The 26977-nt window shown below is 31.6% G+C and overlaps 1 protein-coding gene across 3 annotated transcripts in view; it reads left to right on the top strand.

The window, feature by feature from the left end:
• The window catches only part of EPRS1 (glutamyl-prolyl-tRNA synthetase 1), a 68200-nt gene extending 45895 nt beyond the window's left edge, over nucleotides 1-22305 (top strand). For all 3 annotated transcript variants that reach the window (XM_031937390.1, XM_031937389.1, XM_031937388.1), the window contains 10 exons: nucleotides 1928-2000; nucleotides 3791-3870; nucleotides 4054-4155; nucleotides 5428-5583; nucleotides 6125-6322; nucleotides 6713-6886; nucleotides 15799-15959; nucleotides 17073-17151; nucleotides 20500-20564; nucleotides 21937-22305. In XM_031937390.1, the coding sequence (XP_031793250.1) occupies nucleotides 1928-2000; nucleotides 3791-3870; nucleotides 4054-4155; nucleotides 5428-5583; nucleotides 6125-6322; nucleotides 6713-6886; nucleotides 15799-15959; nucleotides 17073-17151; nucleotides 20500-20564; nucleotides 21937-22087 (1239 nt within the window). In that variant the 3' untranslated portion in view covers nucleotides 22088-22305. The remainder of the gene's footprint in view (nucleotides 1-1927; nucleotides 2001-3790; nucleotides 3871-4053; nucleotides 4156-5427; nucleotides 5584-6124; nucleotides 6323-6712; nucleotides 6887-15798; nucleotides 15960-17072; nucleotides 17152-20499; nucleotides 20565-21936) is intronic.
• The last annotated feature ends 4672 nt before the right edge of the window (nucleotides 22306-26977 follow it).

Genomic DNA, 26977 nt, shown 5'->3' with positions numbered 1-26977 from the left:
TTTATAGATTGATAAATGGAAATTCTATATTAGTCAAGTTTTTAATTTTAAAAACAATAGGCAATGAAAATTATCACCCTTTTTAAAAAAAATATTTACAGTGGGGTAGGATTGGTTTTATAGATGTTTAGCTATTAAGTTGAACTGTCCTTATTTAAAGATACTATGGTGGCAGTTTGTAATTTGTTCAGTTTTTAACTGTCATTACTGTAAGAACTATTAATCAGAAACATAAAGTTATATATTGCTGCTTCTCAATGCCTTTTGCCATCTCATCATTTAGTAACATATCTTTTAACTTTAGGTTTGCCTTAAGGTTTTATCCTGTGTTCTATTCTCTTTGAATTGTCTCACTAGCTAAATCTCATCAGCCAAGATTTCATTGTCATCTCTTTGCAGATGGTTCTTAGATCTATATCAGAAAGTCAGTAAGTGTTTTCATTATATGCCAGCACTATGCTATGGAGTGGGGATACAAAGAAAGAAAAACACAATTCTTGTCCTCAAAAAACTCAGATCAAGATTCCCTCTAACTTGTAGGAATAAATATAATTCTTCTCTTTGACATTGAGAGCTTTTCAAAACCTAACCCCTGATTTAACCATTGTGGCTGATTACACATTATTCCCCTTGAAGTCCTTTATAATGAAGGCACATTAGCCTGCTGACATAGTCCTTCTCCTATGATCATATCCTGCTTTTTTGCTGACTGTCCACTAAATTTAAATGCATTCCCTATTTATTTTTGCCTCTTAGTATCTCTGGTTTCTTTCAAGACAGGTCAAGCACCACTCTGTGTGAATTTTTGCTTTTTAAATTTAGTTTTATTTTTTCAATTAACAAATTCATTTGTTCCTTTCTTCTCCTTCATTGAAAAAAAAAAAGAAAAACAAAACCCTTATAACAAGTATACATTGTCAAGCAAAACAAATTCCTGCATTAGCCAATGTCTCAAAAGGCTTTTGTATATAACTCAGTTTTACTCTCTGAATCCATCACTTTTCTGTTAGAAAGTGTCTTACCACCTGCATTTTTGATTTCCTTCACAGGCTAATTGTACAATATTTCAGAGTCTGATTCTTTTTGTACAGCAAAATAACGGTTTGGTCATGTATTCTTATTGTGTATCTAATTTATATTTTAATATATTTAACATCTACTGGTCATCCTGCCATCTCGGGGAGGGGGTGGGAGAAAGAGGGGAAAAATTGGAACAAGAGGTTTGGCAATTGGCAATGCTGTAAAGTTACCCATACGTATAACCTGTAAATAAAAGGCTATTAAATTAAAAAAAAAAAAAATTAAAAAAAAAAAAGTGGCTTAGTCATCATCCCATTCTCCCTCTAAAATATTATTTTCAAATTTATTTATTTATTTAACATTTTTCCCCTAGTTATATTCAAAACTTTTTTTTTTTCATTTATTTTTAAGATTTTTGAGTTCTAAGTACTCCCTTATCCTCATCCACAATCAGGAAACCACACATGAAGTTATGTAAAACATTTCCATAAAAGTCAAGTTGTGAAAGAAAATATAGCTCTCCTATTCTAATAAAAATAAAAACCCTTAAGAAAAATTAAGTTAAAGAGAAAGAAAGAAGGAGAAATAGAGAATGCTTCAATCTATATTCAGATCAAATCAGTTCTTTCTCTGAAAATGGGTAGGAATTTTCATTACAAGTCCTTTTAGAGTAGTTTTGGGTGATTGTACGACTGAGAATATTGTTTCGTTTCTTTTCTTTCTTTTTTTTTTTGTATTTCTAGCACTTATTACATTACTTGACTGACATCTATACAGATGTTTCTTTACCCTGATTAAATGTAAGCTCCCTGAGGGTAAGAGCTGCTTTGTGTAGTTGGTGCCTAGAATATGTTAATTAATTGATTAATTGCCCAAAGTTTTCAGAGTACAAATTTTGTCTTTCTAGGTTGCTTGGGTTACAAGGTCTGGCAAAACAGAATTGGCAGAACCAATAGCTGTTCGCCCCACTAGTGAAACAGGTAAGAAAAGGCCTTGGATTAATGGAGAACTCTACTTAAATTAGCTTTAAGTCTCCTTATCAGAAATCTAAAGTCTTAGGAAGTTTAATAAAGATATGGTATGGAAAAGATAAATAATCATATTCTCCTATCATGACTACAAAGGCCTTAGAAAAGCCTTTTCTTTCACTTTCCAATAAGAGAAATGATAGTTTGTAACACTTTCTAGTTAGGAAAATTAAATTAATTTTTTTTAGAAGTCTTTTTAAAACTTTTTAAAAATTCCTTTTTTTTTTTCACTGAATGCTTAAACTCTATACCATTTCCAATTTTTATTAGTTATCTTGGTTATTTCAGTTCTGCAGATTCATTAATTCTCCTTAAATGATTATCTGTTTGCTTTATAGGAGTGTAAAAGTTGCCTTTGTTTTCATACTTAAGGGATTTTGAACAAAACACAATAAGTAATATAAAATGCCTTGTCAGAATAATTGAGAGAATAGACTATAATCTGCCTTTCAAGAGAAGTCTTGCTATTTTTGATTAGGCATAGTAATTATAACCACAAATTTTAGAAGTGTATGCTTTCATGCTTTAGGTCTTCAAGAGTCCTTATAAATCATCTTGTACAGGCTCTTTATTTGGCAGATGAGTAAACAGAAAGAATGACCTCTCTGAGAGGTTATGATCTGTTCATTTGGTAGATATGTTCACTTGGTAGATAGTGGAATGGAGAGTCACCCAACATCTTACTTCAAATCTGCTTCTATTCTTACTGTACCATTTTTTAAAAACAATTTGTTTCATGGCTAATGGAAGGGAATGTTCTTTTTCATAATGGTAGTATAGTAATATACCATTTGTAATACAGTTTATGTAACTTTGTATTTTAACATTAATTAAATTCATTTTTCATAAAATTGTTTTATTTATTTGCTAAAATTCTATCTCACATGAGATCTTTTTAGAGCCTGCTCAAGCACTCAGACCTGATATTCTCTCTCTTCTGTATCTTATGACACTTTCTTTAGTATTTCGTTTAATATTTTGTATATTCACAACACATGGGTTATACATAAAAGAAAATAGTACAAGTTTTGAGCAAAGCACCTAAAATAGTAATTTATATTAAAATTTCTAATTATTAGTAATAATAACTAAACATTTATATAAATAGATAAATAGATAAATAGATGACAAAAAGTTTAGATGTGTTTTTATAAACTTTTTGGGGGGTGGGAATAGGGTAGAGGTCCTCCTGATTCTAGAACTGGTGCTCTATGGACTGTCACCTAGCTGCCCCTATATCCTATTTATACTAAATTTGATGCTATACTTTAGTAAATCTTTTGCCTGAACTATTACAATAGCCATTTTTCTTCCTTTAATCCATTCTCTCTACAGCTGCCAAAGTGATATCTTAAAGGACAAATTTGGCCATGTCACGCCCCTAATCTTTGCTGTTTCCCTATTACCTCTAAATAATATAAACTCCTTTTTTGGGGATTTCAACTTTTGCCAACTTACCTTTTTATATTTTATTTTCCTTTATGCTATCTACAATCTATTCCAATTGGTTTACTTTCTGTTCAATATAAACCACATTCATTCTCCTGTCTCCTTGCCTTAGGTGGTCTTGTCTTCATGCTTGTAATGTACTTTTAAAAAATCTATAATTCTATAGCACCCTTTCCTGTTGTCCTCTAAATAGCTAGACCTACCCACCCTCTGGAAATGGCTTTGTATGTTTGTCACTAGTATGTTGTTAGATAATTAAGTTTTCTTCTCTTCCCCTCCACTTTGTTTTTTAGTAATGTATCCTGCTTATGCAAAATGGGTCCAGTCACATAGAGATCTGCCAATCAGACTTAATCAGTGGTGCAATGTAGTGGTAGGTACCTAATTCTTACTGATTTCATAAAAAGTACCTAGTTACTGTTTATTAAACTGAATGAATTTTTTTGGAGATGGGACTATTTTGGATTTTGAGAATTGTGAAACAAATGCCAAATAAAATAATAGTCAGTTTAAACTAAAAAAACCTGAATTGTAAACACATTAAATTCTTTTTCAGCGTTGGGAATTCAAACATCCACAGCCTTTCCTACGTACCCGTGAGTTCCTTTGGCAGGAAGGACACAGTGCTTTCGCTACATATGAAGAAGCTGCAGCAGAGGTATAGTTTTTTGTGATCTATTGATTTGCTGTGTGGGTATATGTCCTAGCACATTATATCCATATAATAGCCATTCTCTAAGTGTTTGGAAGTAAAAATTAAATCTATTTATGAGTGGCACAAAAGAGATTTTTGTGGAATAGTCTTTGATTTATATACTACATGTTACCTGTACTATACAGTACCCTTATTTGCAGCATGAAGACGATCTTGTTAGCAAAGGGCAAGTGTCAGCATATACTATGATACTTGAAAAGCTAGTTAGAGATTGCCAATTTAACTAAGTTTGGAGATACTACTTTCCATAAAAAAGGAACTTTTTCACCCTAAAAAGTAATGAAGACCATATCCTAAGGAATAATCTATTTAAATGGAAGGAGTTGCCATCCTCATGAAATGAGAAATCTTATGAAGTGTCAAATGTATTAGAATTTAAATAATTTCTCAATTGGAATTTTTCATTATTTGTTGTTTGTAGTTGAAAATTTTGACTTTAGAGTATAGTAATAAATGAAGTTCTCCTTAAAATGATCAGTAGCATCTATTTAAAACCATCAGTAAGAATCATATGTAATGGGAACAAACTAAAACCATTCCCAGTAAAATCAAGGGTGAAGCAAGCTTGCCCACTATCACCATTACTGCTCAACATTATATTAGAAATGTTGGCTTTGGCAATAAGAGAAGAAAAAGAGATTAAAGGAATTAGAGTAGGTAATGAGGAAACCAAATTATCACTCTTTGCAGATGATATGATGATATACCTAGAGAACTCTAGAGAATCAACTGAAAATTTTTACTTTGGTATACAACCCAAATTGATAGAAAAAATAATCATTATTGTTTAATTTTTAATTATTTTGATTTCTCTTTAGAAACTTCTTTTTATTAAATGCTCAATTGCTTTTAACAGTATATATAGTGTGTGTGTGTGTGTGTGTATATATACACATACTCATACATATACATACACACACATTTATATGTCCATACACCTGTCCATATCTCCTTGACTACTTTATCCCCTAAATTTGTAAAATAAAATGTTTATGTATACTTTTATTGTAGCAATATGATTTTCATTTGTTTTATTCTCATTGTTAGTTTCAGAAGCTTCCCTATTTAAGTTTGTACTGTTCACTTTTATAAACCTTTTCAGAAAAAATATTCTAATTTAAAAGGAATTTCTATCCATTTTTTAAAATTTGAGCCTTTATAAATTGAAATGAGGAAATGTTATTAATGTGAAAACATAATTTGCAATATCTATAGGTCCTGCAGATACTTGATCTATATGCTCAAGTGTATGAAGAACTCTTGGCTATCCCTGTTGTAAAGGGAAGAAAAACTGAGAAGGAGAAGTTTGCAGGAGGAGACTATACTACTACAGTAGAAGCATTCATTTCTGCCAGTGGAAGAGCAATTCAGGTATCAATTTGGGATATAGATTTTATTTAATGCATTTAGGTGTGACAATCAAAGAAGTAAAGACAAGAAAATTCCCGAAGGTGGTTCTTAAAATATTTTAAAACTTTTTCTACGTTTGTCTTTATTTAGGACTATATTATTATTGGGTAAAATAGATGTATTTAAAGGAGCTTAGTATTAAATATACTTCCTCTTTTTCACTTAATGGTAATGTTATAATTTGATCTTCAGAAATAATATTTCCTTTTTTTTAACAGTAGAAAGAAATCATGTTCATTAGCATCCCTGAATAATGTATATTTTTAATAAACTGAAATTTTTTTATTACCCTTAAACATATCTATTTTATATTATTATAATTTTTTTAAAAAGAAAGTTTCTAAAATAATGATAATTTGGTATAATAGTTAACTTTTTTTTTGTATTGGAGAAAACTTTTTTTAGAATTCCAGCACTTATTTGTCAAGACATAATTATTTTAACCTTACTTAAATAAGCTGCCATGCTTTTTTATGCTTGCAACTGTTTAACTTTATTTTAGGGAGCAACATCACATCATCTTGGGCAGAATTTTTCTAAAATGTTTGAGATTATTTTTGAAGACCCGAAGACACCAGGAGAGAAGCAGTTTGCCTATCAAAATTCTTGGGGACTTACCACTCGAACTATTGGTGTTATGACAATGGTTCATGGGGACAACATGGGTTTGGTCCTGCCACCCCGAGTAGCCTGTGTTCAGGTAAGGAAGAAGTCTTTTTTATGTAACTTACTTTCTACTTTGAAAAGTAGATTTTTAAAATGCATTGTAAACAAGATAATGTAAACAAGATAATTAAACAAATTCTTATTCATTTTAACCATTTTGTATCTATTTTATTTTGCTTCTATAGTTAATTACTTTCAGTTCTTCAAATACTTACTTTAAAATAAATGGAGTGTTTTCTACTTCATAGAAGAAGCTATTTATGGGATCTGATAAATAATTCCATAAAATTTCTAGCAATATAGACATCATTCATATACACCAACTTGCAGAGTTTTGTAGATGGTTGCAAACTTTACATAATAAAATTACTTGAATCGAATTTATTTCTGTATTCTAAGTTTGGGACATTTTACTGGCTTATAGGTTGTTGTTATTCCTTGTGGAATTACAAACGCACTCTCTGAAGAAGACCGAGAGGCATTGTTTATGAAATGCAATGATTATCGAAAACGACTGCTCATGGCTAACATCCGTGTCCGGGTAGATTTACGAGACAATTATTCACCAGGTTGGAAGTTCAATCATTGGGAGCTCAAGGTAAATTCCTTTAAACTGTTTTTCCCTACCTGATTTTATTCCAAACTTTGTTATTTATAGCTACTTTTTTTCATACTTAAAGGTTGTATTATTATTCCTCTGTGTTTTAAGTAGTAGTGTTCTTTGGTCAGTAAAAATTGAAAATCCAGATGGTGCTTTGCTATACATGTATATACATAGACACGCACACAGATAGATAGATGGATAGATGGATGGATGGATGGATGTAGTATTTGTCTACTCTGTAGATATGTGGTATCTATTTAATTTTTATATGCACATTAAGTTTTTAATGGAAGAGTTGTTTTAGCTTGTTTTTATTGAAATAAATGTGATTATTCTAATTTTATCGTAGTTCCATCAGGAATTAGGGTTTCACTAAGTAGTTGAACTATTTTCAAAATATATTGTATTATTTGTTGACTTGTTTATCGAATAGTGTGTAGTTATTTTTTTATAATCATTGTGTATATTATTTTCTTCTCTACTTCTCTCTGTCAGTTCAAGTAAAACCTTTTGTTCTTCTCTACTCATAACATTCATTATTTCATGTTCATCATTTCTTATAGCATAATGTTCCATTACAATCAGGTACTAGAATTTGCTTAGTCATTTCTCAACTGATCGGTATTTGTTTCCAGTTCTTTGTTATCACTAAAAGTACTATATTTTTGGTATATATCATGACCTTCTTTTTACTCATAGTCTTCTTGAGGTATAAGTCTTGTAATGGAATCTCCGAGTCAAAGAGTATGGATATTTTAGTCACTTTGAATGATTCCAAATTACTTTTCAAAATGATTGGACTGCTTGACAACTCCACAAATGAACTAGTATGGCTGTGTTCCCTTAAGCCCTTCAGTATTGACTATTCCCATCTTTTGTCATCTTTGTCTATTTGCCAAGTGTTCAATGAAACCTCAGAGTTGTTTTGATTTGCATTCCTATTATTAATGATTTGGAATATTGGCATGTTTATTAAGAGTTTGCAGTTCTTTTTGAGAACTGTTCCTTTTCTTTGCCAACAGCTAATGGGGAATGACTTTTGGTCTTTTTATGCACATATAGACACATAAGCATATGCATGCATGCACGTGTGTGTATAAAAATATCGTGAATACCAAATCCTTTTCAGAGAAATTTGATATAATGATTTTTCTTTACCCCTCCATTCAACTAGTTCCTTTATCCTAAGTTCATTCATTTTCTTTGTGTAGAACTTTTTAAGTTTTATCTTATTAAATAGATCCATTTTGTCTGTTGTAATTATCTCTATTGCTCATTTGATTGAGAATACATCTCCCCATAGCTCTTTAAGGATCTTCTCTTTTAATTTTTTATGATGTAATCTTCAATATTGAGTTTACATATCTTCTTAAAACATATTGTAGAATTTAGCATAAGGCGTTGGTCTAACCTAATTTGTGTCAGGCTGCTTTCCACTTTTCCCAACAGTTTTTATCAAATAGACATTTCTTTCACAAGTAATTTATCTTTTTCAGGTTATCAAACAATGGGTTATTGAGATCCATTGTTTCTGATTCTCCATTGTCTATAATCTGTTCCATTGATCTTCTCCATTTTTTTAAAACCAATATCAAGTGGTTTTGATAATTGCTGCTTTATAATTAAAGACCTCACATAGAGAAAGAGGAACTAAAACTGTTCGTATTTGCTGATGGCATGAAGATTTATATAGAAAATTCTAGGGAACCAGCAAAGATAATACTTGAAACCATTGATAGCTTCATCAGAGTTACAAACTGCAGAATAAACCGTCAGAAATCAGGAGCATTTCTATGAGGTAATAACAAAAACATATAAGAGCCAGTAATAGAAATAGAAATCTCATTCCAAATAACTACAAAATACATAAAATATGTAGGGTTAAATATGCTAAAGCATATATTGTATATATTCAATGACAAAGTAAATAAAGAACTTAAATAAAGAATATTTAAATAGTTGGAGAAATATTCAGTGCTCATGCTAGGGCATAAAAATACAATAAAAATGACAATATTGCCATAGTCAATTTGAACATTTAATTCTATACCAATCAAATCATCAAACAATTACTTTACAATACTTGAGAAAATAATAGCAAAATTCATTTCTAATAAAGCTCTGTAATATAAAATGAAATGATTAAAAGGGGTAGGATTGTTCTAAGAACTTCAAACTATATTATAAAGCAACAGTCAGGAGCTTACATTCTAATAGAAGATGAAGGAGGAGTAATGTGATGAAAAGTACGTTAAAAGAGTTCTAATCCAAAGGCATAACTTCTGGATGATCAGAAATCTGCACTAATATAATAAGGCTGAAACTGAGGTAAATAAGTTGAAAGTTCACCAATCAGTGAGCATAAGGCACCCCCAGGAAGAACAGTAGAGTTTCAGTGGGGAAAAAAAGACTAAAAAACAGGGGGTCTGGCTTACAAATGGCCAGAAAATAGTCTGTTGGGAGACGTAGCTAGGTGAGGTGAAGACAGGTGAAACTTGAAAGGATAGCTTATGTATTAGGTAACAGGTTTATACTCCAATCCTAGCAAACTGGAATGATAAGTGAAATCTAACAGTGAAATACAGATGACTCTAAAATCTTAAACATTGGTTCAAGAAATCAGCTGCCTTGGGAGAGTTGACTACAGATTATAAAACAATACTGTGCTAACTGCCAAAAATCCATTTGAATTTAGATTACAATTCAATTCATTTCAACAGACATTAAGCCCCAAGACAGTAGGCCTTGGGCTTACACAGATAAATAAGTTTTGTCCTTATTTCTCAAGAAACTTATAACTTAATTGGTAAGGGAAGTATTATAAGTATTATATGTAAATAACTCTAAGGCAAGAGCAGATGTTTTAAATTGAAAAAACTCAGGCAAATTATGAGAATTACATGGAGTAAGAGATCACTTGTTATTAAAAGAATCAAGGAAGTTTTCATAAAAAAAGACAACATCTGTATTGAATTTCCTAAAAGGTGAAGAATGGGCTTGAAGGGGTGTCCATTTGCAGCATGATGTAAACCGAATATGTAAACAAACACAAGAGGGCAGTAAAAGTTAGAGAGAACAGAGGGCAATGGCTATTTCAATTATACTGAAATGGATAGGAGTCCATGTACATTTACAGGAGTCATGAGAAGTAGTTCTGAAAAGATAGTTTAAAGCCACATTTTAGAAGTCCTTGGATGCCATATACAGGAATTTGTATTTTACCTGGCATTGGAATAATGAAACATTGGAGGTTTTTGAGCAGGGATTTATGAATCAAAATAAGATATAAGGATTTTTTTTTAAAAACATATTGCAAAGACCATGATGTAAAAGATGAATTGAAATTTGGTACCTGAGGTAATGAAGAATCATAGTATTTTTTTGTTTCTAAGGTAGTCAGATTATATCTGGACTTTTGTGTTTGATTTTGGGTCCAAGATTCTAGACTTTTATTATCCTTTTTATTTAACTAAAAACCTGGAATTATGTAGATTATTTTCAGTTATTTATAAAATGCTATTTCATATATATGTATAAAAGTTTGGTGAGGAGTTACCTAAAAACCTGTAATTATGTACATTATTTTTAGATATTTACAAAGCACTATTTCATATATATATATATATATTATATATATATATATATATATATAAATTTGGTGAGGAGTTATTTATAAATAAACCAGAACAAATAAATAAATAGAATCATGGTGGTTTTTCAGTCACTCCCTTTAAATCCTCTTCAGAATGATCTGTCTAGTCATTCTTATTCAATTTTCCTCCTAATAAGTGTCTATTCAATTTTTCTGGTTCTTTTACTTTGCATTATTTTTACATAAAACTTACCAAATATGATATACATCAACTGTTTTTGGTCCAATTTGCATTACAATATTCCATTGCATTAATTAACATAGTTTAATAAACCATTCCCCATTTGTTAAAAATTAATTTGTTTTTAATTTGAGTTTTTGTTTTGTTATTTTCAGTAACATTGATGCTATGGAATTTCTTCTACAAATTATAGCTCTCCTCTCTTTTTTAAATAATATGTTCAGGATATTTTCCTAACAATTTCATTGTATTATAATAAGTATATAATAACATCAGCTATACTTGTCAACAGATTGGATATGGGAGATGAGAGAGAGAAGTCAAAGATGACATCTAGGTTAGAAGCTTGGATGAGTGGGAGGCTGGTGGTAACCTCTAGAGTACAAGGGAAATTCAGAAGAGAATATGGTTTTGACAGAAAGAGTTCAGTTTTCAACATGTTTTAAGATGTCTACAGGATATCCAGTTTCAAACAATGCATCTGGAGGTTTGGGCTAGATAACTAGGTCTAAGAATCCTCAACATAGAGAAAACAATTGAAACTATGAGAAGAAAAGAGAGCCTAATGTGACCTAGACAATGATCTGGCAAGGGAACTGAGAAGAAGTGACTGGAGAAGGACTGACTAAGAAGAGAGTGGTGGACTTAAATACATAGAGACAAAGAATATCAAGCAGAAGAGGGTGATTGACCATGTCAAAGGCTTTAGAAAAGTCAAGGAGGAGGAAGATTGGAGAAAGACTTTTAGATTTGACAATTAAGAGAGCATTGGTAACTTTAAAGAGCATGATTTTGGTTGACTGATGAGATTGGAAACCAGATATGGGAAATTTAAAAAGAGAGTGAGCAAAAAGAACATAGAGCTATAAGAAAAAAAGAAAGAAAGAAAAATTGAGGCAGAACAGGGGTCCTCCTGGGAAAACAGAGAAGATCTGAAGAAAAATACCAGGATGTGGTTTGGTCCAAGCTGGTTCTGCTGGAACAGCAAGCTGCAAACCCTGGGGCTAGCTAGTTTGAGAGGTAGCCTTCGTCCCAGCCATAGGAATTTTCACCTCCAAGATAATGTGGAGTCAGGCATCTGAGTCAGAAGACTGTGGGAACTTTTACTGATAGAGGATGCCAAGTCTAGCTGTGTTGCCAAAACATGGTCTTTGGTGAGAAGGAATCAGCACTTGCCTGGTGAGTGCGGAAGCAGTGGGGTTAAGGCTGGCTGTCAGCACTAAGAGGAGAGTTCTTGGTTTCAGTTCCAGGCTAGAGGGGAGAGCTGAAAGAGGACTAGAGGCCAAAGAAACCATCCCCCACACCCTCATATTAGAGGTGATCATGCTAACAAGAGGCTATACTTTTTTTTTTTAAGTAAACAGGCAAATGGCTGAATAAATTATAGTACATGAAAAAATGGAATATCATTGTTCTATAAAAAATGATGAGTAAGCTGATTTTAGAAAGGCCTGGAAAGATGTACACAAACTGATGCTGAGCAGAACAAGCAGAACCAGGAATACATTGTACACAGTAACAGCAAGATTGTGAGATGATCAACTGTGAAGGGGGTTGGTTTTTCTCAGAGTTTCAATGATCCAAGGCAATTCCAATTAACTTTGGATAGAAATGCCATCTGCATCTAGAGAGAACTAAGGAGACTTGAATGTAAATCAACACATGCTATGTTCTTTTTTTTTTTTTCCTTTTTCTTCTGTTTTTTTTTTCCTTGTGGTTTTTCCCTTTTGTTCTAATTTTTCTTTCCCAACTTGATCCTTAAAGCAATGCATATTTTAAAAGTTTAATGTACGTGTACAACTAGAAAAAAAAGAAAACAATAAAAAAGGGGGGGGGAGAGAGGGAGGAAGAAGAAAGAAAAAAAGAACCCAACCATAGAAAATTGCTGTAGGAATAGAGAAGATCAAGTTCATCTTCAGAGAAAAATACTGAAGCAAAAAAAGCCTCTCCTACCTTGAAGTGTAACATCAAATGGTCACCTGCCTAAAAAGAATTGTTAGAACTCCTTTTAAAAAGTCAAATATTAGAGAGATAAAGGGGAAAAAAATAACAAGCCAAGAAAAATAAGCAGATTATGAAAAGTCAATCAACTAGAAAAGAGATCCATAATTTTTTTTAATAATAAATCAAAAATTTATTTTAAAACAATTCTTTGGCATACACATAATTTTATCATTTATTAAAGATAAAAAGCAGATTTTTATACTGATATGGATATGCTCATTTATTGTAGCATAGTAAATTAAATCTTGGTAGAATATTTGATCCTTTTTACTGTTGCCAAAATTTTGTGACCCCCATATTCAGTTACACATATATATATATATATATAGTTGTGAAGCAGAGTTTAAGAAGCTTTGGAGATCCAGAGTCTTAAGGGGAAAAAAAATGACTCTTTGAAAACTAGAGTCAGGCAAGAGGAGGCCAGCAGTGGTCTAAGAGACCAAGAATTAATAAAACAAAAGATAAAAAATAAAAAAATAGAAGAGATCAGGAGACATAAGAAAAAAGTTTATTTGGAGAAGAGATCAAGAAGAAAAAAAAAATAATTGGACTGGCTGAAAGCGATGTTCAAAAAAAGAGTTTTTTCATCGTATCATCAGTCTTGATCTTGATATAATAATACGAGACATAATCAAAGAAAATTGTGCTGAAGTGTTAGAACAAGAGGGGGAAAGTATAAATAGATTTTAAAAATTCACCGATTACCACCTGAAAGAGATCCTACAGATAAAACCTACAGGAACATCAAAGCAAATTCTAAAACCCCCAGATCATACAGGAAATATTACAAACAACAAGAAGGGGAAAAATGCAAATATGGCAGAGCCACAATTAGAATCCCATAAAACCTAGCAGTGATTTCTTTAAAAGACCAAAAATCTTCGACACTATATATCAAAGAACAAAAGAACTGGGGTTGTGGCCGGAAATATACCTAGAAAAGCTGAGGACAATCATGAATGAAAAACTAAAGGATATTCAATGAATTGATAGACTTTCAGGATTTTGTTGCAAAAAGACCTGAACTTAATAGAAAATTTGATATAAAAGATGCAAGAGAAATATAAAGTAAACATCAAAAACTAATTACAAGGCACTCAATATGGACAAACTATTTCTATTTTATACATGTCTTTGTATAAACCATATGTCTAAGACATTTAATAATTGGGTAGTTTGAAACAAAGATTGGGGTAGAACAATTATAAGGTATGAAAAGGAGAATTGACAGAGGAATTAGATGGGGAAGAGGGTTGCTAGTTCTGGAACCTTTCTTTCATTGGAAATGAGTTCAAGGGAGAAGAATACATACATATTTATAAGGGTATAAAAGTCTTCTAAATTCAGAAAGAAATAAGCATAGGGGGATAGAGGATAAGGGAGTTTTACTTATGTGGGTGGTTAGGAGTTATGTTAATAAAAAGCAGGAGTAAGTTAAAACTAAAATAGATTTAATCAAAAGGGAAAAAATAAGGAAACTATACTATATGCCAATATTTTACATTGTATTAGACTTTTTAAAATAACTAGACAGTATACGTCTGGAATATTGCTATGGTATAGGACATGATGAGTTGGCGGAGTTAGAAAAATATGGAAGGACTTGGACTTAAGAAGATGTTATTCACTTTCAGAGAAACAAAGGATAAATAAGCATACTATGGTCTTACACAGATAGATACGAATGTATATAGCTATGTATGTATATGTATATATGTATGCAGATGTTTGTATATGTGGGGGAGAATAAAGTAAAAAGTACACAACAGAGAACAAAAGAAGACCTACAAAGAAGCAAAGAAAAAATGGATAGTTTTAAATATAACTAGTATTTATTGTATAAGCTTTCTTGAAATGGATATTTATTGCTTTATATTTTGAATCTTCTCTTATGTTCTGTGCACATGGCAAATTTTTTTTTTTATCATCTTTTTCTATGGTAGGGGTAGGGGGAAGCAAAGCAGTTGGGGCTAAGTGAGTTACACAGCTATTAAGTGTCAAGTGTCTGAATGCAAGTTTGAACTCGGATCCTCCTGACTCCAGGGCTGGCATTCTATTCACTGCTCCATCTAGTTGCTTCTCTTTTCTTATTTTCTGTTTAAGTTTAAAATAAATAAATAAACTTATATGTTAAAAAAAATAAAATCTTCCAGTTTTTAGACTTTAGCTCTAAGTTGCATTCCTTAAAAATATTCTTGATTTCGTTTATGTTCGATTGTTATTTGTTGCTCCAAAAAAAAAAAAAAAACTTTGACCAATTAGAGAAGCAGAGAATTCAGTGAAACAGATCAGAAACATTTTGTTTCTCTATATGTGAAGCTTATAGGACTTCTGTTAATGAACTGCCTGTTAATGGAAGAGTTGAGCATTGGTATAACTGTTTGCTAGGAAATTTTATAGGAGGTTTACAATGAATAAAGGATAAATGTTTTTACTTTTGAGATTCCTTCTGTTCCCATTCATTGATTTTCTATTTTACCACACGACAATGTTTTCATTTTGAGCTAAATATTTAAAGGTTTTTTTCTTCTATATAACTTTGTTATTTTTTGCAGTCCCTTTTCTTAGAAAGCAACCATATTTAATGTAGTGCAGTAATATTATTTATTTGCTTTGTTGGAATTCTCCAGATGTTTTTTGTATTTTTTCTAATTATTTGTTTTGTTGATTATACATGTATTGTCACATAAGAGCCGATATGTACAGGGCCGTACTCTCATGCAGGTTTCCTCAAAGATGGAAAGATATTTTGGCCAAGATAGTGGGGTGGTTTGCATTTCCTTCTCCAGCTTATTTTGCAGATAAGGAAACTGAGGCAAACAGGGATACATGACTTGCCCAGGGTCATTCAGCCAATAAGTGTCTCAGGTCAGAGTTGAACGTGGATCGTCTTGAATCCAGGCTTATGTGTTATGCATGCACCACCCAGCTGCAGAGATTATAGAGAGAAATCATGTTTTTATTGTATATATAGACTTGTCTTTCTTATGATTCCTGACATGCATGTATGTAATTGCAGGTATTTGCATGTGCATGTGTATTTATGTTACAGTTATCTACATTTTCTAGGGAGTTCCAATCAGACTTGAAGTGGGACCACGAGATATGAAGAACTGTCAGTTTGTAGCAGTCAGACGAGACACTGGTGAAAAGCTGACAATTGCTGAAAAGGATGCTGAAATGAAGCTTCGTGATATTTTGGAGGATATCCATGTTAACCTTTTCAAAAGGTTGGATCCTTACAAACTATCTGAGATATACGTTAATAAGTTCTTTAAACATGATGCTTAGTTTTTAGAAAAGAAATTTTACAGGCCCTTCTAAGTAATTCCTATCCCAAATAATATTTTTCATTATTTTTTTCCTTTATTCTTCCATGACACTTCATAAACTGTATTTGAATTTTAGCAAATACTGACAAAATATAGATTAGAACAGTGGTATTTAAATAAGGGGAAAAAATAACAAACATTTCTGTTTACATTAACATCCATGTTTTACAACATGGGATGAAACTAATTTTATGTTGCAATCATCAGATTTAATGTGACTAGGATGCTGATTTGGAGTTTAAGTTTGGCTTAATCTATCACAGCTATTAGATTAATTAATTTATAAGGGTAAAATGTAGAGTTTCCATACAAAGGCTTTCACTTTCAAGCATTTAGGTGGTCCTAGGAATCTCCAGTATGCAAAAGGGAGAATATGTATAGAGGGGTGAGAGATGTTTTATTACAATACATTCTATGCCATTCATTTGTTTAAGGGATATATAATTATAATTGTAATTGACATGTGAAAGTGGAAAAAAGAACATATAATAAAATTCTTATTGAACCAATTAAATTGCTAAAGTTTTTATATTTTAAAATTCTTAAGAGAAGAGACTGCTGTGTTAGATCTACTAAGAATACTAAGCATTCAGAGAGCATTTTAAGTGTCATTTGGTTCTTAAAACAATCATGTCACCATCCCAAGTAATATTTTTCATTATTTTCTTTTTTTTATTCTTCCATGACATTTCATAAACTGTGTTTGGATTTTAACAAATATTGACAAAAGATAGATTAGAACAATGGTATTTAAATAAAGAGAAAAAAATAACAAACATTCCAGTTTACATTGACACCCATGTTTTGAGATGAAGAAATTGAGACTCATAAGAGACTGTGACTTGTATATGGTCACATATCTAATAAGTAGCAGAATCTGGATAAGGACAGAAGTCTTCTGTGTCCAAGCCTATTGATATACTCTTACTTGTTTACCACCTTGTGTTGTTATAAACTGTTTATAAATATTGGTGAATAAAAAGAAATATTTGTTAATAATTTTCTCTGTAGAGCATCTGAAGACCTCAAAACTCACATGGTTGTAGCCGATACAATGGAAGAATTTCAGAAAATACTGGATTCTGGAAAGGTAAAAGACTTTTGAAAAGTTTTTAAAACCACCATGTAGGTGAATTTAAAATATTTAAGTTATCTTTTTAAATACTGTTGGAACTTAAGGAACAATATGATTATCGCTTTTTATAATTAGATGAGGTGGCTTTATTGCAACGTTCTCACCTGAGGATTGCTATGAAAAAAAGTTTTGCCATTATGAGGCTGCTCAAACTACATGACTATGTAATGAATAAGTGATATTATAATGTCTTAGCATATTTAGGGAGCTGATAATCCACATTGACTAATGTATGGACAGCTACAGCTACTATTGTGAATGTGATTGTTGTTTTGAGTGAAGAAACTCAGGCTTAGATGACAAATTGCCCAGATTCACACTGACTATCTATGAATACCAATGCTTCAGCTAAGCCCAGATGTTGGTACCCGATTTAGTGGACTTTCTGCTATGTCTTCTTGTCAAAACCAATATAAAACATTAGCTGAATTTTTGTTGTGGCATGTCTATTTTCCCATAGGAACTGATAAATCTTAAACACTTAAAATATATAAGCACTGTTTTAAGCACAAGGGATTAAACTAGACAAAATAATTAATGTGTATAGTTTTGAGTTCAGGCCAAAATTGAATTGACTGCCTTATAAAAGAGTGAATTCCTCATAATTGAGAGTTATAAAGCAGATACTAGATCATCTAATAAAAAAAGTAGAGGAGATTCCTTTATTGGACAAGATAACTTTGAAGGTCCCTACTATCACTGAGATAGTAATAAATTTATAAATGTGTCCTCATTTATAAGATTAGATACTAAGATCCCTCACAATTCTTAGTTTTTTTGATCCCATTTTTTCAAAATCTGCTACCTTTTCTATGTATGTGGTTTCCTTATATAGTTTTATTCTCTTTCAAATCCCATCATTTCTGTCATATACAATGATTCACTAACCACATCATTGTAAAGGTGTTGAGGAACTAGTGTCCAGCTGTCCAGGGGAGATTTGGGTTTTTCTTTTTCTGTTTTGAGAATGTGCATCCTATTTGTTTTCTTTGTGTTTAATGTATTTCTTAAGACATTTTCATTTCCTTTATTGTGGAAACAATATCTTATCGGTTACTTTTTTAAAAGTAATTTTTAAAATGTTGTATGAATTAATAAATTAGCCTATGGCACAACTTTAGTTGTCATGATAATAATAACCATAACTTTCACAGAAATTAAAAATGTACAAGATGGGCTAATAGAAGATAAACTTCTGTAAACATTTCAACTTATTTAAGCTAGACTACAACTGAATTTCAGGTACAGGTCCAACAAATGTATTTTAAACACTAAAAAATTTTGTATTTTGTCTTCTTTGAACTCTCTTACCCATCTCATCTCATGTCTAAAATGTAGCTAGCTATTATACTTTTTTTGAAGGGGAAAAAAGAACTTTTACAGATAAAACATAATTTGATAATTGTTAGGCATCTAGTTATTTTAACTATTGATTTAAAAATTTTTTCCCCAAACTTCTTTATATCTGATTGTATGTGGTTTGCTTTTGGGAATTATTCCAATGTAGAATTTTTTAATTAACTGAACTATTATGCATTTTAACACAGATGTCATAAGTGTACATATTTCCACTGAAACCATTCAAACAGATTTCATTGTGCATTTAAATAAACATTAGCAAAGTATGGATGTACTCTGATTCTTAATTTTAGGTAGAATGCACACCATTATTTTATATCATGTGTAATATTACTCATTATGTACATATATATTGTATAAGCATGAATTCCTTTGTTACAGTGATATTTGTTTTTTATGTATAGTTTTAAATGTCTCTTTTTGAAGAATTTAGTATGGTGACATATCTTTGTAATTTTCCCATTTAAAAAATTTCAATGCACTATAGCAATTTTTAATATTGAGGATTTTTCTAATTTAAAGTTAAATTAAGATTTAGTATTAACCAGAAATATTTCAATGATTGGATTATAATAACAAGGAACTCTCGTACAGCATTTTTTGCTTTATAAAATACCTTCTGGACAACTCTGTAAGTTGTAGAAAATGTTAATCATTATTCTCCATTTTATAGATAAGGAAACTGAGGTATATACCAATTGTCAGTTGGTATTTTCCATACAACTAATGACTATTGGAATTGAATTTAACCTAAAAATTCCCATTAGTTTATTATAAAGAATAGAATTTGAGATATTCTGAATAAGCTATTATGTATTACATTTATTTTGTGTCATCTCAAAAATTATAACATGTTTATTTTTAAGTACACATATTTTGAACAATTTAGCTAACAACATTATTGGGTGAATTTTTGCTCTTTGTTTTTAAGATCAATCCAAACTTAGGGCATAGTGATTGTTTTCTTAAAATTAAGGAATGTAACTGCCAACTAGAAATAAAACTGTTAAAATATTGCTAAAATAGTATCAAATAAGAAAATATTGACCTAGTTGCTGAATTAACATTTGAAAATAAAATACATAGGTATGTATTTCCTGTAGGAAGAGATTATAACTAAACCATGAATAGTTTCCTGTCACTGTATAATTAAATATGATTGGCTCTCCTTCAATCTTCCCCCTTTTCTAATTCATTGTAAACAATACTTTTTGTAAATGTCAGAGTTTTTAATCCTTTTTGTTTGAGTTGGTGCTAATGATTTACCAAATATCAACACAAAGGGGACAAGTTTCACTGTTATCTTGGCCCAAATACTTTCATAGTTTGAACTTAAATTTTTCACTTCAAAAATCATTTCATAAGAGTATTCTATTTTTAAATTCGAGGGGGAAATTGCATCTTAAATTGCCTTTTGCCAGAGGCAAAATAAAATTGTTACAATTAAATTACATTTATCATGAATAGTGAACTCAGATAATACATTATTCAGGTAGAAGTTGATCAAGCATTTCCTTTTCAGATCCTGATAAATTATGTTGATTGTAACTGTAGATTAGTATAGTAATATTTATTGAAATTCTTCTTGAGGTAGAACCTATATGAAGTCTATTCCTAGTAATTAAATAATTTATTTCCCTGTTGATAGTTCATAGTTTTACTTTTAAATTTCGGCAGACATCTAGGGGAGGGGGGGGGGTAAGAGGTGAAAAATTGGAACAAGAGGTTTGGCAATTGTTAATGCTGTAAAGTTACCCATGCATATATCCTGTAAATAAAAGGCTATTAAATAAATAAATAAATAAAATTCGGCAGAGGCAATTTATGTAGTTGTGAATATATTGTGCTTAGAATTATAAATGATTCAGCACTAAATGTAAATAAAATATTTTATGGAACGCAGCAAATTATAATTTTTTTCTTCTTCATTATATGTTACCTTAGATTGCTCAGATTCCTTTCTGTGGGGAAATTGACTGTGAAGACTGGATCAAAAAAACTACTGCCAGGTAAACTTATTCATAAATACAACTTAAATGTGCAAATAATTTAGAAATTACTTTAAATATTCTCTTTTAATATAGTTCATACACATTTAACAATTGTTGAAGTTAGATATTTTTGTGTGTTTGGAATTTGGTTTTAAGCTTTCTTCTTCCCTTTTAACAAAATAAGCAGAAGGCTTCTACTACTAGGCAGACACTGGAGCCTGGCTTCATGGAATTATATGAGTACCTCAAATAAAGAATACTATGCCCTGATTTTTTTTTTTTTTTTTAACAGAAGTCACATAAATATCATTAAAAATTAATATTTGAATCCATAATGTATAATATATTAGTCCATCAAGAAGAATTTGTTAAGTACTTACTAATTTCCAGATATTGCTAATCACAGAGGATATAAAAACAAAAATGAAACAATCCCTGCCCTCAAGGTGATTGCATTTGTCTGGGGAAACAAAATGAACAAATGTAAAAAAATGCAATGTGCAAAGTCAATACTAAGTGGTTTCAGGTAGAGTTGGGAAGTGCTTAGTAATGTGAGGGAATTAGGAAAAGCCTCATATAGGAGCTGACACTTCAGCTTTGAAGAGAGGTAGGGATTTTGGCAGCAAAGATGAGAAGAGTTGTGCAACCTAAGTTTATAGGGCAACCTATACAAAGGTATGAAGATGGGTTAGAATATAATGTGAAAGAATGGCAGAGAGGCCAGTTTGTAGTAGACATAGAATGACTGGAAAGATAGATGAGCCAGCTTATGAAATGTTTTAATGCTAGAGAACCAGTGCAACAATTTACACAAAATTTGCTTGGTCCTGCTCTTAAGATACAAATAGTAGCGTTTGTATGTGATCCTAGAGGGAATAGCAAGCAACTGAATTTTCATGAACATGGAATATCATTCTGACATCTAGCTCTGTGGATTGGCGAGGGAAGAAACTTCAGTCAGGGAGACCAGTTTAAAAACTATTGCAGTCCAAGCAATGATAAATCAATCTTTTTTTAAAAGATTCAACATCATTGTTTATACAAAAACTGTTGAAGGCATGCCTATTTTTAATGGACAATTAAAGCATTCCCTGAATATTCTTGAGCAATTGTGACCTCCTCTATACTCATGACACTTTATTTGCACCTCTTTTATCACATCTTATTTTGTATTGTACTTACATGTAAATCATTCTGTGCCTCACAACTCTCAAAAGCTTATCACAATGTTTTGCCTACTAGGCAATATTTTTTTTTAATAAAATTGAGCTCTAATATCATTATTGAATTTATTATAAAGAATTTATTTAACTTAATGAAAAAAATTTTGTACTCATTCAAACTAATAGAGTTGTCTAAATATATATAAATGAAATTATTTTTATTTCAGAGATCAAGATCTTGAACCTGGTGCCCCATCAATGGGAGCAAAAAGCCTTTGTATACCCTTCAAACCTCTCCGTGAGCTGCAACCTGGAGCCAAGTGTGTCTGTGGCAAGAAGTTAGCCAAGTTCTACACCTTGTTTGGTCGCAGTTACTAGAGAAAATGGCTATTGCTGAGCTTTTTTTTTTTTTAAATAAGACTGACATCTCAAAAATAACCAGTTTTATGAATTTTTAAATAAAATTTCAAAAAGCAGAGCCATAAGAGACAACATTGAAAAGGAAAACGTCATTATACTCTTAAAATAGCAGAAATAAAGACTTTTCTGTGAACAGTTCTAACAATAAATATGTATTGTGATCATACATTTCTTCATATTTGCATTTATATGGATTGAGTTCTTTTTTATGAAAAAAATTTAATCAAATTAAAAATTTAAACAAAGTAGTATATAAGTGGACATTTAATAGATCTTTCAAAAGTCTCTGGATCATTGAAGAATTTGACTTTTATAAGTTGCTCTGAATCAGGAAACAGCAACCTAGGTGCTAGGATTACTGCTCCTGTTATCTCAGGTTGGAATTGTTAGTGTTACTTTCTTAATTCCAAACAAAGTATGAAGTAAATTCTACTTTCTCTACCACAACCACCAGTTCCCATTGTAATGTTTCAACTGACTCCATCAAAATATGAATCCTCACAAGCCTTTGGAAATTGTTAAAAAATAATGTCACTAGGAATTTAAAATAATGGCAACATTCAGACTAATGATGATATCTCCTGCCCTTATCCATCTTTCCTAAAATGTTAATCTGTTAATCTTATATACATTTTAAGAAGAAATGAATGAAGTGAAACATGAATGTGAGCCATTAAACTGAATGAAGCCAGATAATGATACATGAAATTTCATGCTAAGCAAGAAAGATGCTGAATCATGTGAAAATATTATAACATAATCAGACTTATTTATGGAGGGTTTTTTTTTGGGGGGGGTTGGGGTATGTGATTGTGTGTGTGTGTGTTTTATTATAAAGAATGCCATAAGGAACAGAACATGTTTGTTAGTTTCTGAAATCATCAGATTGAAAATGCCTTCTTCTTGAGAATCAGTAATATCTTTAGTACTTTTGCATTTATCCAAATAACCACGAGTATAATGAAGATTTATTGTGCAGAATTTTTATTCTTTATACTTTTTATGAGTTGTCAGAGCCAAAGAGATTATTAACAAGTTGCTAGCATATTGATGATAAGACTTTGTATTCATACCAAGACTGAGCTTCAGAAAGTAGATATCTAATGCTTCACTGCATAGTCAACTCCCTTGCAAATGCTAAAATCTACTCACATATTCTTTGAGAACTAGTACTACCTCCATTTTATGTGAGATATTGGAGTATAAGTCTATGGAGTTTAAAGATGGCCTGCAATTGAGAAAGTTCAATCCTGAACTTATCTAAATAAGTAATAACGAAAAAAAAATCATATACAACAGAAATAAAATTATATCAATACTGCTTATTACTTTACACAGAAGTTTAACTAATTATCATAATATGGAGATTTTTTTTTTTAAAGCCTAAAATCATCTTGATAGCGAGAATGATGTATTTGCTCAGCAAAAAGTTGGTGTCTATAGGCAACACCTATTTAGACTCACTTGTAAGAGGTTATAAAGAAAGAGATGATGAATGATGATGAGCAGTATCTCCTCAAAAACTGAATCAGTGGGAAAAAATCTGCAAAACATTCAGACACCTTTAAACAGCAAGATTCATCAAACCATTGCAATTGGACTCATTGAATTCTTGGATACTTATACAGAAGATAGAAATATCACTTAAGAATAAAAACAGTGAAAGCCACTAGTTTGGAAGAAGAATACACAGAGGAGATTTATATTGGAAGCAATGAAGAATTAATTCATAATGATATCTGAAGGAAGAGAAATTCCTAAAGATTGCAGAAAAAAATTCAGACCTCAGGAAAAAAAAAAAAACATTTAAACCCAGAGTGTCAGGAAAGATCAAGTCACTGAAGGGCCTCTTCCAGCTTTAGATTTGATCCTTTTAAGATCTTTTGTTATCAGTGTAATGTAGGGTAGGAATAGGAGAAGAACTAATCACATAGCAAGTGCAAAGGATGACATGGTGACAATTTAACAATCCATTAGTATTTTGGCAATGTCAGGCTATCTTAACGGATATGGCACATAGTAAGTATTTAATAAACATCTTCTTTTCATTTATGAAAAAGTAAGAAAATGCCCTAGCCTTTTTGATGAACCCCTTATAGCAAATTTATGAGAGAACATGAACATGAAGTACACAAAATAGCTAGGCATGGATAAATGGTAATCTTGTATCATCCCAAATGAATACATTACAGATTCAATTGAGAATTTTAATGTATTTAATGTACTTGATATAACTTTAATAAGAATTGATTTATTCCAAAATATTTCCCAAAGATATCTGTAAATCAATTTCCAAAATTCCATGAATTAATATGAAAAGTTTAGGAATAATCAACTTTATGAACCATCTTTCACCTGGTACCTGATAATTTACCTTTAAGTTTCTCAGTTTCCCTATATAATGGGGGTATCTAAATTTTAAAAAATGCTATTAGAACAAAGTTCCCAAAATAGCTACCATCACACCCTATCTGTATTTTGTCAATCTTTCAAATAGCACATATGTCATCAATGGTGTCTTCCAAGAATATTGCTCCTTGGCAATTTTTAGGTTTCACATAATGGGTATATTTGCTGCTTTCCAAAAGCACTTGAAATTCTCCTTCAAGGTAAATTTACATAGACTTGGTTCTTTTCAATAATGAGGTGATTCAGGGGCAGATGGGCTCAGTGGAGAGAGCATAAGTCCTGGGGTTAGGAGGACCTGGGTCTAAATCAAACCTCAGACTTATTAGCTGTGTGATCCGGGGCAAGTCACTTAACCTGTTGCCTTGCAAAAAAAGAAACCATGAGGTGACTCAGGGCAACTCATATAGACTTGTGAAGGAGAAGGCCATCTGCATCCAGAGAAAGGATTATGAGGACTGAATGGGGATCAAAACATAGTACTTTCACCTTTGTTGTTAGTTTGCTTTTTTTTTTTTCTTTCTCATTTTCTTTCCTTTTTATCTGACTTTTCAGTGCAGCATGATAAATGGGGAGATATGTTTAGAAGAAATGCATATGTTTAACCTATACTGGACTGTTGGCTGTCTTGGGGAGGGAGAAAAATTTGGGACACAAGGTTTTGCAAGGGTGAATGTTGAAAACTATCTTTGCATGTATTTGGGGAAATAAAAAGCTATTATTTTTTTTTTTTTAAAGATGCATTCATCACTTAAAGGATTCTATGGTGAGTTATTGTGTTAGAGGTTGTATTCTTTTTTTTTTTTTTTTTTTTTTGCTTAGGCACTTGGGGTTAAGTGACTTGCTGAGGGTCACATAGCAAGGGAAGTATTAGGTGTCTGAGGTCACAGTTGAACTCAGATCCTCCTGACTTCAGGGCTGGTGCTCTATCCACTGCACCACCTAGCTGCCCTGATTGTATTCTTTAGTAATATTAATTTATTTGATAAATTTGGTAATTGTCTTATGATAAAGGCACTAATTACCTAAAGTAGAATGGTAGTATTTTTCAAGGCAAGGGATGGCTTAGAAACAAATAACCCCTGAAAGGAATGAAATTATATTTTATTTCCAAGTTGTGTTATATCAGCTATTCAAAAAAGTACCCTCCAAGTTCATGGGAAGTGTGATATCAGTTTCTTTTTTTTTTTTTTTTTTTTCAAAACATATGCATGGAAAGTTTTTTGATACTGACCTTTGCAAACCTTGTGTTCCAAATTTTTCACCCCATTCCTCCCACCCCCTCTCCTAGAAGGCAAGTAAGCCAAATATATATTAAACGTCCAATTTTTCTATACATGTTTGCACAATTATCATGCTGCATAAGAAAAATCAGACCAAAAGAAAAAAATGAGAAAGCAAACAATGCAAGCAAACAACAACAAAATGAGTGAAAATACTATGTTGTGATTTACATTCAATCCCCAGTCCTCTCTCTGGGTGCATGCAGATGGCTCTCTTCATCACAAAACCATTGGAACTGGCCTGAATCATCTCACTGTTGAAAAGACCCACATCCATCAGAAATGATCATCATGTACAATGATATGGTTCTGCTCATTTCACTCAGCATCAGTTCATGTAAGTCTCTCCAGACCTCTCTGAAATTATCCTGCTGGTCATTTCTTATAGAACAATACTATTCTCTAACATTCATATGCCATAACTTATTGAGACATTCTCCAACTGATGGGCAGCTGCTCAGATTCCAGTTTCTTCCCACTACACAAACCTACCACAAACATTTTTGCATATGTGGGTCCTTTTCTCTCCTTTTATGATCTCTCTGGCTTACGGACCCAGAAGAGACATTGCTGAGTCAAAGGATATGCACAGTTTGATAGCCCTTTGGGCATAGTTCCAAACTGCTCTCCAGAATGGTTGGATCACTTCACAACTCCACCAACAATGTATTAGTGTCCCAGTTTTGCTCTATCCCCCAACATTCGTCATTATCTTTTCCCGTCATAGCCAATCTGAGAGGTATGTAGTGGTACTTCAAAATTGTCTTAATCTGCATTTCTCTGATCAGTAGAGATTTAGAGCACCTTTTCACATTTCTTCATCTGAAAATTGTCTGTTTATATCTTTTGACTACTTATCAACTGAAGAATGGCTTGAATTCTTATAAATTTGAGTCAATTCTCTATATATTTTAGAAATGAGGCCTTTATCAGAACCTTTGAGGACTATCAGAATCATGTGATATCAATTTCAAAACAGCTAGTGGAGTCAGTGTGAAACAAGATCCATTTCTAGAAAGTTAACATACAGAAGGACAAGCACAGTTCCGCTTTACATCTTATTTAAGCTGAAACTACTTTTAGTCCAACTAAGACAGTTTAAATATATATATATATTTAACTCCAACAAACCAGAAAAATTATTTACAAAAAAATTGAA

The sequence above is a fragment of the Sarcophilus harrisii genome, chromosome 4 (assembly GCF_902635505.1).
Source record: "Sarcophilus harrisii chromosome 4, mSarHar1.11, whole genome shotgun sequence".
Taxonomy (NCBI): Eukaryota; Metazoa; Chordata; class Mammalia; order Dasyuromorphia; family Dasyuridae; genus Sarcophilus; species Sarcophilus harrisii.
The sequence above is the reverse complement of the archived record's forward strand: the minus strand, read 5'-3'. Positions and strand labels throughout refer to the sequence as shown.